We start from the raw sequence: 13,714 nt of genomic DNA, 5'->3' as shown, positions 1-13,714 counted from the left end.
CTAACTGAGTGCCTGCCTTTGTATTGGAAAAGACGTGGAATGTTTTTGAAAAATGAATTTAATTATAAAAACAACAAGCTAGCACATAGTGAACAAAAGACTTTAGTACGACTGTCTTTTTTGTTGTTGTTAGCTTCTGCTATACATAAAGACTGCAAGCCTAAGCCTATAACCAGTTTGAGTGAATGGGTTTACTTTGGTTGACAGCTTGATTCCTCCTATAAATAAAATACATAAACCATGATAAATGAATGCAACTTACTTTTCATGACTAATTAAAATAGAATGACAATTAATATACTATTATTATTCATAAATAGGCTGGGAAGTGTTTGACTGAACATCACACTCACTATAGCGGTACATAAAAATTAGTTTCCCCACATACATATACCTATTTATTGCTGTACATATTGATCTTAGCAAAGCAATCTGAAAGGGTCATAACATTTTATGCACATTTAAGTTCCAGCTGTTCCATACAGATCACAGAGATACCCTTGCTCTGTTCTTCCACTGACTGGATTCAGTAGTTCTCCAAGGCAGGGGGAAAGAAACATTTTGGCTTCATGGACCAGATCCTCCTCCTCCCCTTCTTCTTCTTCTTCTTCTTCCACCTCCTCCTCCGCTTTCTCATTTCACTGTAAGGTCACTGCACTGGTTAAAGTAATTAAAACACAGTGTTAAGAACAGTTTAAAACTACTTACAACCACAGAAATAAGGTAACTCCTGTACATCTCAGGTGTCAAAAAGCTAGGGTAAAGAAGCATGTGTTTAGCTTTTACCAAAAATTATATAATTTTGCCTGAACGATACAGCAAGGTTTCTCCTGTGCATCTAACCTATTCTGCATTCATACGTTCCAATTTCAGTGTGGAAATGCCATTCACATATAGCTGTTGAGACAGGGTACTAGCTCGATGGGAAGAGTTTGGATTCCTGGATTAGTGGATCCATGGTGTTTTTGTAGGTAGAGAGGTCAGCAAAAATGTCTGCTTCTCTTTAGGTCTATTATCTAATACCATCACCATAATTATTTTCCTTCACTTCTCTCTGATGTGTTTTGTAACCTTTTATTTCCTTCCCGAAAAGGATGATTAATTCTTTTGTCCTTGAAGGTAAATGCTGCATTAATGGTTACTTTTTTGTCTGCATTATTTGCCTCATCTGTCAAATTTAACACTTGGCTCAGCTCCTAATGTTTCATTTTCTCTTTCTTAACCCAGATAGGGGAAACAGACCTTAAAATAGTGATCATTCACTTAAATAAACTAAAATCAATCAGATGGTTCACTCCTAAGGCCAGGGCTTCTACATTAATCTTAACATTCTTCTAGTACAGAAGGAAGCATCTTCTGGAGCCTATGAGCTGACCAAAATGTCTAGTTATCTAAAAAGCACATCCTGAAAGATACAGAGATCAATGAGACTTCCAAAATCCCTTTGACCTTCTATATGAGGAGTGGTTCCCCTCCTGTAACTATATTTGATTTCTTGTCAGAAAGTGGTAGTCTTGGCTTGCCCTCAAAGGCCTCTGAAGTAAAAGGTAAAGGGACCCCTGACCATTAGGTCCAGTCGTGGCCGACTCTGGGGTTGCGGCGCTCATCTTGCTTTATTGGCCGAGGGCGCCAGCATACAACTTCCAGCATGACTAAGCTGCTTCTGGCGAACCAGAGCAGCGCACGGAAACACCGTTTACTTTTCCGCTGGACCGTTACCTATTTATCTACTTGCACTTTGACATGCTTTCAAACTGCTAGGTTGGCAGGAGCAGGGACCGAGCAACGGGAGCTCACTCCGTCGCAGGGATTCAAACTGCCGACGTTCTGATCAGCAAGTCCTAGGCTCTATGGTTTAACCCACACCGCCACCTGCATCCCTAAGTCCTCTGAAGTACTGGTACCTAAATCTTAAATTTTCCAACCAACAATGATGTTTCTCCCACTAGGTTGGGATGCAAATAAAGTTAACAAATGCATAACAAAAGGGATTACTTTGAATGCTATCCCTAGTAGAAGGTGTGCCACTTAACATTAGCAGTAAGTGCCACTGACATTATGGCAGACAATTAAAACGCCATTGACATGGAAACAGTGTATTCACTCTGATCAAGCGCTGTTAACCTCAGTGTGTTTTCCTTAACTGTCCAATAGAGAGCTAAGGTACATTATGTACCAAGCTCTTCCCCTTTATAGCATAGTTAATCTACATTTATAGTGCAAAGATGAACAGGAGATGAACTTTCATTCATGAACAGTAGCATAATTGGTGAGGGCTGAGCACTATTTCTATTCCCTTCTTCTCAAGTCCCCTTCTCAAACACAAAAATAGCCCTTGCTGTGGGGCAGGCAGCTGTGATTGGAGGCACTTCCAGGCCCCATCTAAGCATCTTTCCTCACCAGGGACTGGAAGAATTGCCACCAGTCCCAGCATCCATGGCTGAAAATAAATGTTCTATGAGGTGAAGAGTAGAATATAGAAATATTAATTCAAATAAATAAACTGTAAACCCTACCTCCAAGTCATAACTTTTGGTTTTTATGTGAAAATTTGCAGCAGGTTGAAACATGAGTCTGCTAGAAGTTGTTGATTTTCAAACTCAGTCTGATTAACATATTGAACATGTAAACAAATCAATTTTGGTTCAGGGCTTATGATTGCAGGATACTGAATTGTGTAACCTGTATATATGTTGTTGCAAACCAGGTTAAGTGTCATGAGATTAAGTTATTCTTTCTTTCTGGTGAAGGATGGTGACACTGCCATTATTTCCTTGGCATAAGTCATTTCTTAGACAGTATCAAATATGGTACATGATATTACAAAACAATATATGTTGACAGTGTTCTCTTGAATACATCAAGCTACCATAATCTTGCATCCCATCCAACATACTGGTTTCCTCTGTATATGCTGAATTTTGCAGGAATGAATTCTGTTGTAAATTCCACTCTCCTCTCCCAGCAGGAGCACTGATGGAGATTGGACAAAAAGAGAGTTTGGAAAGTTACCTTAGAACAGTCCTGCTTTTTCTAATATCCTTTGGATTCTTTTGTTGCATTTCACAATTTAATTTATAATTTGTTGTGAAACTATTCTATCCCATAGATAGAAAGTGAAGAGCTACTGTAGGAAAGAGACCAATTTTCTTGGTCCTGGTACACTTTATTATTTAATTATGCATTTATTTACCATTTTGGGGCTGTGATTCTTTGATTTTAGTCCCAGATTAAAGAAATGAAAGTAATTATGATACCTAAAGCACTGATTATATTCCCTTTCCCCAAAGCCTTCAAAAACCTGTGATAGGTCCCAGGACTTTTAGGTTGATTCACACCTTGCCCCCCTGGCCGCAATTGGATAAAAGAGCTGAGCAATGGTTAGGCAAACTTCTACATCTCAGCTGATGAAAAGCATCAAAGGAAGCTCCTCAGAAGTCAATACAGTATAACCATTTAATACCAGACTCATGAGTGCTAATAAAAAGCATTCCCACCAGAGAAAGAATAAAGTCCACACACTCTGTTTCAGGGAAACATTATTATTGCACTCCGAAACAGGCAGCTAGAACATCTTTATAGCCATACCACATGGATATATATTCACTAAGCATAACAGTAATTGTAATGTTTGTAGTATAATGTGCGTGTTTACTCAAAGGTGTCAGGGACTGGCAGGACACAGATGAGTGTGCGCAGAGGGAAGTGGGGCTGGTGTCCAACTCAGGAGAGGAGGCCAGTGAATTGTGGACAACTGTGCTAGGTAGGAGGCAAGAATCAGAGGCAGCTTTAGAGCTGGGAGGTGGAGCACAGGATCAGTCAGAAGAAGAGGAGGAAGAGGCAGGTCATGCAAGTGTAGGGCTGAGTGCATCCCCACCCACTCCTGTACCACTGTCTCCCAGAACCAGGGGGGATTGAAGAGGTATGAGCAGAGGAAGCTTTCCACATAGGTATTGTCTCTGGCTACATGCATGCAGCCCATTGAGGGAAGGTACATAAACTTGTGGAAGGGGACTTGTCTGCTGTTGCTGCAACTGCTCCATAGAGTGCAGACCTGGGAATGGCTGCTGAGATGCTAGACTGGTGTGTGTGGGTATTCAGAGCCATAGAAGTGACTGTAAGTGCCAGCTTTGACAATAAAGAGTTAACTATCTGGCGTGTGCATTCCTTTGGCTGGGGAGTGCCCTTGACAAAAGGTGGGTCCTACTGAGTTAATTGGGGCTTACTCCCAGGTAAGTGTGTAAAGGATTGCAATTATACTGCCTAGTAAAAATATTTAGGATTGCATATCTTGAAGGTTTGTGAAAATGAGGAAGATATTAGGCGATACCCAACATTTCTGGAACTTTCCAGTCTCCTCCCCTACGCAGCTTCCCTCCCTGCGTGCTCAAAATCAGAGGAAACCCTCTGGAAAAGATGCGGGGGCAAGAGGGAGAGAGGAAATAGAAGTGCTATGTCACTGTAAAGGCATACATTTCTGCTAGTTCTGTTCACAATATTGTCTCCCCACCACCACTTCTAGTCTGCTTACTTCATCAAAGTATGTAACAACACATAAGTGATTTGTGTGTGTGTGGTTTCCCCCTCCTTTTTTGTCTTAGGCCATTCAAGAAGCCTTGGAGCAGGAACAAGTCAAGGTTAATTCCCTCACACATATGGTTGTTGTAGTAGATGAAGCTAGTGGAGACAAAGCTACGGCTGCATTAGAACAACAACTTCAGGTAATTATTAAAGTGGTATGTTTGTGACAAATAGCATCACACATTCTACAGCAAACAGTTCTGTTGTGATAAGAACTTGTCATAAATTAAAGGAATGAATTGTTACTGTTTTTTCTTGCATCATGAACTTCAGTGTATATGAAAAATCTTGATCTTTTTAAGTGTATATAGCATGTTGACTGAGTAAATATTACCGTATTTTTCGCTCTATAGGACGCACTTTTTCCCCTCCAAAAATGAAGGGGAAATGTGTGTGCATCCTATGGAGCGAATGCAGGCTCCTTGGCTTCACGGCGACATGCCTGTCCAGCGAAGCCCAAGGAGGAACAGAAGGGTCTCCTTCTGTTCCTTCTCCAGCTTCGCTGAAGGGCGCTGCCCCTTCTCCCTCTCTGCGCAGCACCTCTCCTGTGAAGGAGGGGTGCTGCGCAGAGAGAGAGAAGGCGCAGTGCCCCTTCAGCGACGTGTCTGTCCTGGCTTCTGCTTTAGCCCTGCGCAGCCTCTTTGGGCAGGGGGAGCCTTCATCCCACTGCCCTGAAGAGGCTTGGCGCGGTTACCCCAGAAGCCAGAACAGCCACACGGTATCCCAGAAGCCAGATCCCTCTTGCTGTTCTGGCTTCTGGGGTTCAGAATTATTTTTCTTGTTTTTCGCCTCCCAAAACTAGGTGCGCCCTATGGTCCGGTGCGCCCTATGGTGCGAAAAATACGGTACTTTCCTTTCCCATCTATGCCTTGGACATATTGGAGACACTTCTCTCAGTATGACAGCCTGAAGGGTGAAGTGCTACTATAAGAAGGAGGAATTGATCACACTAGAAATGCTAATGTTCCAGGAAGAACTCTTAACCCAGTAAAGAGTCTTGGACACACTCATCTCCTTCCTCACACACAGGGTGAAAGTATCAAGCTGTCCATGCCACCTTATTTGAACACATCATACTACTGGATATCCAGTTTCTTCCTGAGAATAATGCAGGCCTTGTAGTGGTGGTTCACATGTTTGGCCATCTGTTTGGGTCCACACATCAGACCCATCACCGCTGGAGTCCCTAAAACCACTAGTTCTGCCACTAGTGATTACTGAGTCTGTCACTGATGCATTTATGGCAGGGAGAAGGGACTAGTGAAGAAAAACAGCAGAAGCCCCTGGCATCGTTCCAGCTTCTTGCTGGTCCAGCAAAATTTTAGAAAGTCTATTCACTGCTTTGTCCACCAACATTCTGACATCCTCATCTCCACCACTGCTTCAACCCACCTCCCATTCAGCATCAGGTTCATCCTGCTGTTTGTTCTTGCTCCTCCACAGTGCTCAGGCAATGCAGCCACCCTTTTCCAATAGGCAGTGCTGAGGTGGACTTTGCGATCCCACAAAGGGGTAGGGGCAGTGAGCCAAAAATACTTGGATTTGTCATTGAAAGAATTGGGAAGGGGGAGGCTTTATTGGATGGCCAGATACCTTTTGCATGTGTTTTAAAATAATTCTCATTGTTCATTGGCTTAATTCCTCCATGTGGTGAAGGGAGAGGTGTGCACCCAACACTCATGCTCTGTTTTCCTTAAAGGAATTCTTGAACAGGCTCTTAACTACAGTTGTGTGGCTAGGCATTGCAAGTAACCACAGGGAAATTACCCAGAGGTTTGGAATCTTTTGCCATTTGTATGTGAAAGATACAAGAGCAGTTGGTGGGACAGCATTGCTCCCCTGACTTACCAGTGTTGAGTGTTGCTGCCGGTAACTGAAAGGAGGAGGGGCAAAGCTCAGTGTGCTGCTGACTGGGGACTAGGAAAGCTAAAGGACTGTATCATCTTTCCTGTCCAATAACATCAGCTGGGGAGACCCCCTTTTGTGTCCCACCTCTTTCTGAGGTGCGTTTTGTGTGAATCTGAGTATTGGCACCCACCTTTGAAATACAACGCTGAAAGAACAACCTTCTAGTTGTTGTTTCTGGGGGTGGAGGGCGCTGTTGTTTTTTTGGCTATATTAAAACATTTATGCCAGGCCTTTGGCTTGATTTCTGAATGATATTATCTGGCTCTAGCTCTTGTTTTGAAGATTGCTTTCCCAGTTCATTATTGACTGTTGTGCTATTTTTTTACATTAAAAACAAAACACACCAAAAAAATGAATAAATGTATGGCTAAAACTGTAGTGTAGTTTCAGGACCAGGGAGGTGAGTATAAATACCTTTGCTAGTGAGTAAATATTTTTCCTGTATGTGTATGTTTGTGGCATAAATTTCCCTCCAAAATCTTACCTGTGCAAATATTAACTTTTCTTTATTCACTACAGTAGCTTCATTTCTCCTATCTATTGATGCTCCTCCACCATTGTGGTTGTCTTTTTCTTATTTTATTACTGGGTTATCTTCTTCGTGAGACAGTCATATGCCTGTCGAGTAAGAATCAATGAACAGAATGATGCATTCAGCTAGATTTTACAACATGACAGCATCACTAATGACCAATGAAACCGAGTCAGTTTTGGAGCAATGTTTCTTGGATCAGTCAAATAATGACCTCAATGACTTTGGAATTCTGGTGACCACAATTATTGGTTATGACGTGTCATGATGTCAGATTTGGCTATGTGCTGAGATCACTGAAGGCAAATGAGGCTAATTTAGGAAGAAATGTCTAAAGAGACATTTTCAATGGCTTTTGAATAAATATTATTTTACAAATTTTATATACTGCTTGATTGTAATAAAACCTCTATGAAATTTACAAGAAATATTATCAATAAAAAGTGAAAAGCAAGCAATTTATAACTTTTAAAGCATAATTAGAATTAACAGTAAACTAAAAAGTGTTAAAAACACACCAACATATATGTGCCTGAATAGGCTTACCTAAACAGAAATGTTTAAAGCAGGCTCTTAGAAAGAGTACATCGAAGGCACCTGCTTCATGTCAATATTACTTAAGAGGAGATTTGATTATTATTTGATGTTACCAAATATTACTTCAAAAGCCCCTAATATTTAATTGTTCTGCTACTGAATTGTAATTCTTACCAATGTTGTTATTCGATCAGTCTGATTGTTTCAACACTTTGCATCTTGTCAAACAGTTGATATGTGATTCTCGGAGCAGTGTAATTCTTGCTTCTCTTTGAAGTCATGCTAATTTCAAGTAGACTTTGTCATCTTGTTTTGATTTGGTGTAGCATGTGAAGCCTCTTCCAGCATGCAAATTGGGCAGTATTGTATGAAAGAAAGTGCCAAGTCTGAGTGTCCTTTAATCATTTCACTTGGTGCTGGCTTCTAGTTTAAAGGAACACAGTTGCGTGTCAAGGTCCCCAGGGCCATCCCAATAACTCACACATCACACAGAATTTTTTGTTTAAGATTTTTGGCATAATTTTGGCCACAACTTTATTAAAATACAAATTTGTGAGTGGTTGCTTAGGCATTGGTTGCGACTATCTGCCCCCACCATGGGGGACAGACTGACATTCCGCACGATGCGAAAGTCAGAATAGGGGAATACACTTGGGGTAATGACGGAGCAGGGAACCTGCCCTCCCCCCAAATGCAACCAGGAGCTCATTGCTATGGCCCGAGCCCCCTTGACAGAGTGGACAAGCAATAGTTAGCCCCCAATTCCTTTAACGGAATCCCTTGCAGCAGCAGCAGCATTAGAGGGGCAGGCACTCAACCTACCAAGGGCAGGCACTCAACCACTGCCCCTCAGCCAACCAAACCATAAACCAATGCCTAACCACAACCTTACAAGTTGTGATGATTTGCTACGCAGTAGGCAAAAACCAAATAGCCCCAGCCAATCAGCCAGATGGACAAAATTCCTACCGGGCCCCTGCCCCAAGAGCAGACGACCCCATGACAGGCATAGCAAGGTCAAAGCGAACAATCCTAATTCTAGGGAGGGGGGGGGACGGGCAATCCGATGCACGGTCAAAAAGAGGAAGCCCTAGCCTCGTGCAAGGAGTTTTAGCATTTCTGGCTGTCAATCAACAAATGGCAACATTAACTTCTTCCCAACAACAAGGGAAGCCCCAATCGCATCAGTGGCCAACGATCAATTAGCCCGCCCCCAACTTTGGAGTGTCCTGGCGGCCCCCACCGCAACACGTGCTCTCCGTGAAGGAGAACACGCTTTCTAAAGAGAGAGCACAGACCTTGTGTGGAGCTTGTGTGGAATACTTTTTTATACATATAAAGTGAAGTTGACTCAAGTGTATATATGTGTGTATATATATAGGTGTGGGTGGGCATACGCACTCACACACACACACCTTTTTCAGAGAAGTGTGCAATATATAGACATAAATTGTCGTAGTATTAAAATAAGGGCAAATAAATTAATTCCAATGGACAGTAATAATGAAATATGAAGCACAGCATGCCACTCTAGTATATCAGGGAAGCCTGCAAAGCAGGTATATCACTATAATTTTTAAAAAACTTGATGTAGAGTCAAGGGGTTCCACACCTCCTCACCTCCTTCTGCCCTCACCTCTGCTGCTTCACTGTCTCCCAGCACCAGAAGTGGATTGAAGTGGGAGGAGCAGAAGGTTACACTAAGGCGGAGTCTTCGCCTGCTTGTGTGCAGCTTGGCTGGAGGAGATACATAAGCTGAGGTTGGGGGCGTGCCTCTCTGCTGAGGCAACTGCCTCATCGGATGCAAACCTAGGAGTAGCTGAGAGACGCAGGACTAATGGGCATGCCTTTTTATGACTTGTAACTGTACTTTTGACAGTAAAGAATTAATGCCTCACTTTGCGCATTCTTGTCTGACAGCATTATGACAGTATACTTTATAACTGGTAGCTGAATACAGTGGTACCTCGGGTTTCAAATGCTCTGGGTTACAAACTCCGCTAGCCCAGAAGTAGTACCTCGGGTTAAGAACTTTGCCCCAGAATGAGAATGAAAATCATGCGCTGGCAGCGCAGCAGCAGTGGGAGGCCCCATTAGCGAAAGCGCGCCTCAGGTTAAGAACGGACCTCCAGAACGAATTACGTTTTTAACCCGAGGTACCACTGTATATGGAATTACCTGTTCCAAAGTATTCAGTTTGGAAATTGTGTAATGTGAGATAATAGTTTGCCAGAGGTGCAAGATTTCATGGCCCGGCAAATGTGCACATAATTGCCTGCCATCAAATGATGACGATGCATCTGTGGAAGAACCCTTTAAAGTAGGAGAAAAGCTTCCAAGTGGTCAGAAGGGTGAAGCTAAAGGCTTCTGACAACTGCTGTCTGGTAGAAAGCCACATTCCATTCCTTTCTATAAATCACTGTCCTTGTTCCAGGAATACTGGGATTCTTGTTCAGCCGCAGAGAATAGGAAAGCAGTCATAGCAGTGCCCTTGTTCTTATCTGGTGCTGCTGTGCATTGCCAGAGTGGGCAGGCTGGCAGCCATATCATGTGGATGTGTAGCCTTATTCTGGCCATAGCATATTTTAGAATCAACGGCTGCTACAAGTAATTACAATGTTATAGACATGCAGACAAATGGTGGGCAGTACCAACTGGAGAACCCCCAAGGGAAGAAGACTCAGAGTCCCGGGATTAGTGATAGGGTGATGATGAATGGTCAGAGGGAGAAGACTGAGAGGAGGTGGTTTTGAAAGCTGAAGAGGTAACAGGGTGTGGCAGAGGAAAATTCAGAATCAGAGGGAGGCCAAGAGGCAGAGAGGAGACTTAGGCAGCTGCGGGAAGGCAGGGACCTTTAGTCTCTGCAACTGCCTCATGGGGCAAGACTTGCTGAAGAAGTATTGCTGGCACTCCTGAGCAGATCATGTTTCTTCCAATAAACAGTTCACTTACCCTGTATGATTTATTGCTGGCTTTTGACATACAAGCTTCTGCCCACATGTTTAGGCTCCCGGTGTAATCCAAAACATCAGCGTCTTCATAATAGTCTATCTAATTATAAATGCCTCTGCTATAAGAAATACAAACGCTGTTGTACACTTTTTAATTTGAAGGTCTCAGTGGGTTATTTCATATTTTGAAATTTGCTAAGATTAGAAAAAAGAGAATAAACTAATATAATTAGCTGGTAAGCAGTTACAAGTTATATTTTTACATGTGTTTTTCAACATTACAGTGTTTAGAAGCATTGTACGCTTATGCACAATGTTTAATATACTTCATAGAGTACTAGCCATACTTTTAATATTAACATGGCTGATCTTTTTAATTTTATAATTTTATTATTGCAATTCAGTAATGTGCTTCATCAAACAAGACTTCAAGGCCGTATATTTTATGGACTTATAGGGACCCTTAGAATGTTACTGAAAAAGTTACAGCTTATTTTCTCAAATGTATTCAGCGCCAGGTGAAATGGTTGAGCTTAAAGCAATACTATAGCATATTTGCAATGTTCTACCTTTTCTTTTTAGCATTTAGGAGACCGCTGGGCTGCAATTTGCAGATGGACAGAGGATCGCTGGTTTCTACTCCAAGATGTCCTTCGAAAATGGCTGCAATTTACTGAAGAACAGGTGAGGAATGTTAGCAGTACCAATTTGTTCAGAGCCAACCCATCCATGAGGCAAGGTGAAGCCTCCAAGGAATGCTTTGCCTGTTGTTGTTGTTGTTGTTGTTGCTGCTGCCACAGTGGCAGTGGCAGCTGTGGTGCATTCCTTGGAAGCTGGATCTGCTGGCTGCCTCCTGGCATCCCCAGCAATGCCATCTCTACAGTAGCCTCTTGGCGAATAGGAGGAACTGTTGGTCTCTTCCCACCCTTGTTCCAGAGGCAGGCCTTCACTCACTCCTCCTTCCCTGGCAGGGAGGACACCATTTTGTGGCTTGTCTTAGGTGCCAAAATGTATTCGGCCAGCCCTGCATTTGTTGCTTTCTTAATAATAACAATACTTTGCTTAACAATACTTTGTGTATGGTCTTACTAAAGGATTTTCTTTTTCTTCTTAAGGGTCTTTTCGATGCATGGCTTTCTGAGAAGGAAGATGCTCTCAACAATATCCATAGCACTGATTTCAAAGATCAGAAAGAAATGTTGGAAAATCTGCAAAAGTTGGCTGTAGGATTTTTACATTGTTTTATCTCTCTGTGTTTGTTTATGTGTTTCAAACGTTTATATTCCATCTTTCAGAATAGTCTTGAAGGCTTACTTACTTACTTACTTACACAACTTACTTACTTCATATATATATATATATATATATATATATATATATATATGCCATAGTAAAACAATAAAGTATTTTGAAAAGAATATAGGAAAAATAATCTCTAGGAAACCGGGTCATCACAGTCATAAAACATCAATAACAATAATAGTTATTAAATGCTTGGCTGAATAGAAGTGTTTTTATCTGTTGCCTAATGACCATCAAGGTAGGTGCCAGTCAAATATGTAACCGAAGGAGCCCCACAAATGAGGACCCATAACTGAGAAAGCCCTATTCCTGATAGCTGTCCACCACTAAGGATGTCAGAGAATTCTGACAAAAACAGAAAAGGAAAAAGCAAATGGCCGTAGTTCACATGTTCATCTGTGGTCAGGAACAAACATCAGTCAAATGAATATGACTGGATTTTGTTTACATCATTATTAAGTTTTTTAATAGCTGCAAAACAACGTATTTATCTTTTTTACATTGTTTTGATGTTTCCTTTACACTGAAATGATCCTAATTTATGTAAATAGTTACATTATTTATATAATTTGATAGACCTGCCAGTGACTTTTACAGATTAGTATATATTCCCAGCCAAACAATTCTGCCCTTGCTACTGTAGGATCAATATAAAAGGAGTGCTATACAGTATTAGCCAAGCAGAAATGAAAAACCAATTCAAACCTGGAAAGCCCAACATTCAGCAAATGTTGGTAAATGGCCAAGAACATGTCAGGAGGTACAATTTGCTGCCTTTAAAAAGACAGCTTGAATCTCACACCCAGCTCTCTGTTTTCCTATTGGTGCCAAAATAACTGCTGAGGTTCATGCCACGCAGACACATTGAGGGATGGCAGTAGGACACCTCTTTTGGTTACATAACAGTGTTACAGTTATTGTAGCCTTGCCTCATGTTGTGGATATATGAAAGAAAAAAGTCACTGTGGCCTTCAATATATTAAAAATAAATTAGAAATTATTACAGTAAGTTTGGTCCCATAATCAGACCTTAAAATGTCAGTTTTGTTGTGAAAAAACGGAAAGGTTATATATTTTAAAGATCTTGCCATTTGATTGTTCAAACTAATTAACAGGTACCTGACAGCTGGTTTAAAATTGCTGCTAAACGTCCCTGCTGACTCACACGGTGACTACAAATTTAATGTTCATTAAAATATGTCACAATTGGAGATCAAAAATTGTGACCATCTGTCAGCATAACCTTAAGCATACGTTGTTCTTGATAAACTGTGCCTAACCCTATGACCTGAGTAAATTTCCATAGGCTAAAATATAGCACATATCTATATCAATCCTCAACACAAGCCCCATAATATTGAAAAGGGCAAATACTGGCAGAACAATTTGAAAAAGCAAATCCTTGTTTTTGCTAAAGGGAGTCTGAGAGAGAGAGATACCAGATGGTGTTCTTTGTATTTGTTAATCTTTTACTTTGACTAAAGTTTAGATTTTTAGATTTTACTCAGTACCAGAAATATTAGGGAAATAAAATGAAATTAATTGGCGTTAAAATTATAGCAAGTTTTGTAGTTTAGCTACCCTCTGCAAATTATAGTTACCAGGATGGTTGTGAGGAAGCCATTACTTTAATTATATGGTGTGGATGTGACCCCAATCAAATGACAATCATTCAATTAGCGTTTGAAAAGCTCACCCCTTTTCTTATTTCTGAGAAACATATTTGTTTCCTGTTAATTGAAAAACCTAAGGAATATTGGTACAGCCTTATATATTATATATTATATACCTTATTCTCTAACATCAGAATGATATCTGATGTGGTCAACAACATTGATGAAAAGAGCAATAATCACAAAAGCAAACCAATTAAAACCTTCCCAAATCCGGATGAAAATAGCAC

General features: G+C 41.1%; 1 protein-coding gene across 19 annotated transcripts in view; it reads left to right on the top strand.

Moving 5' to 3' along the window:
- DMD (dystrophin) overlaps window positions 1–13,714 on the top strand; it is a 953,416-nt gene that overhangs the window by 372,848 nt on the left and 566,854 nt on the right. For all 19 annotated transcript variants that reach the window (XM_083612216.1, XM_083612211.1, XM_083612219.1 and 16 more), the window contains 3 exons: window positions 4,602–4,721; window positions 11,092–11,193; window positions 11,625–11,732. In XM_083612216.1, coding sequence (XP_083468342.1) covers window positions 4,602–4,721; window positions 11,092–11,193; window positions 11,625–11,732 — 330 coding nt within the window. The remainder of the gene's footprint in view (window positions 1–4,601; window positions 4,722–11,091; window positions 11,194–11,624; window positions 11,733–13,714) is intronic.

This window comes from Podarcis filfolensis (genome assembly GCF_964270895.1).
Source record: "Podarcis filfolensis genome assembly, chromosome: 4".
Classification (NCBI taxonomy): domain Eukaryota; kingdom Metazoa; phylum Chordata; class Lepidosauria; order Squamata; family Lacertidae; genus Podarcis; species Podarcis filfolensis.
The sequence above is the reverse complement of the archived record's forward strand: the minus strand, read 5'-3'. Positions and strand labels throughout refer to the sequence as shown.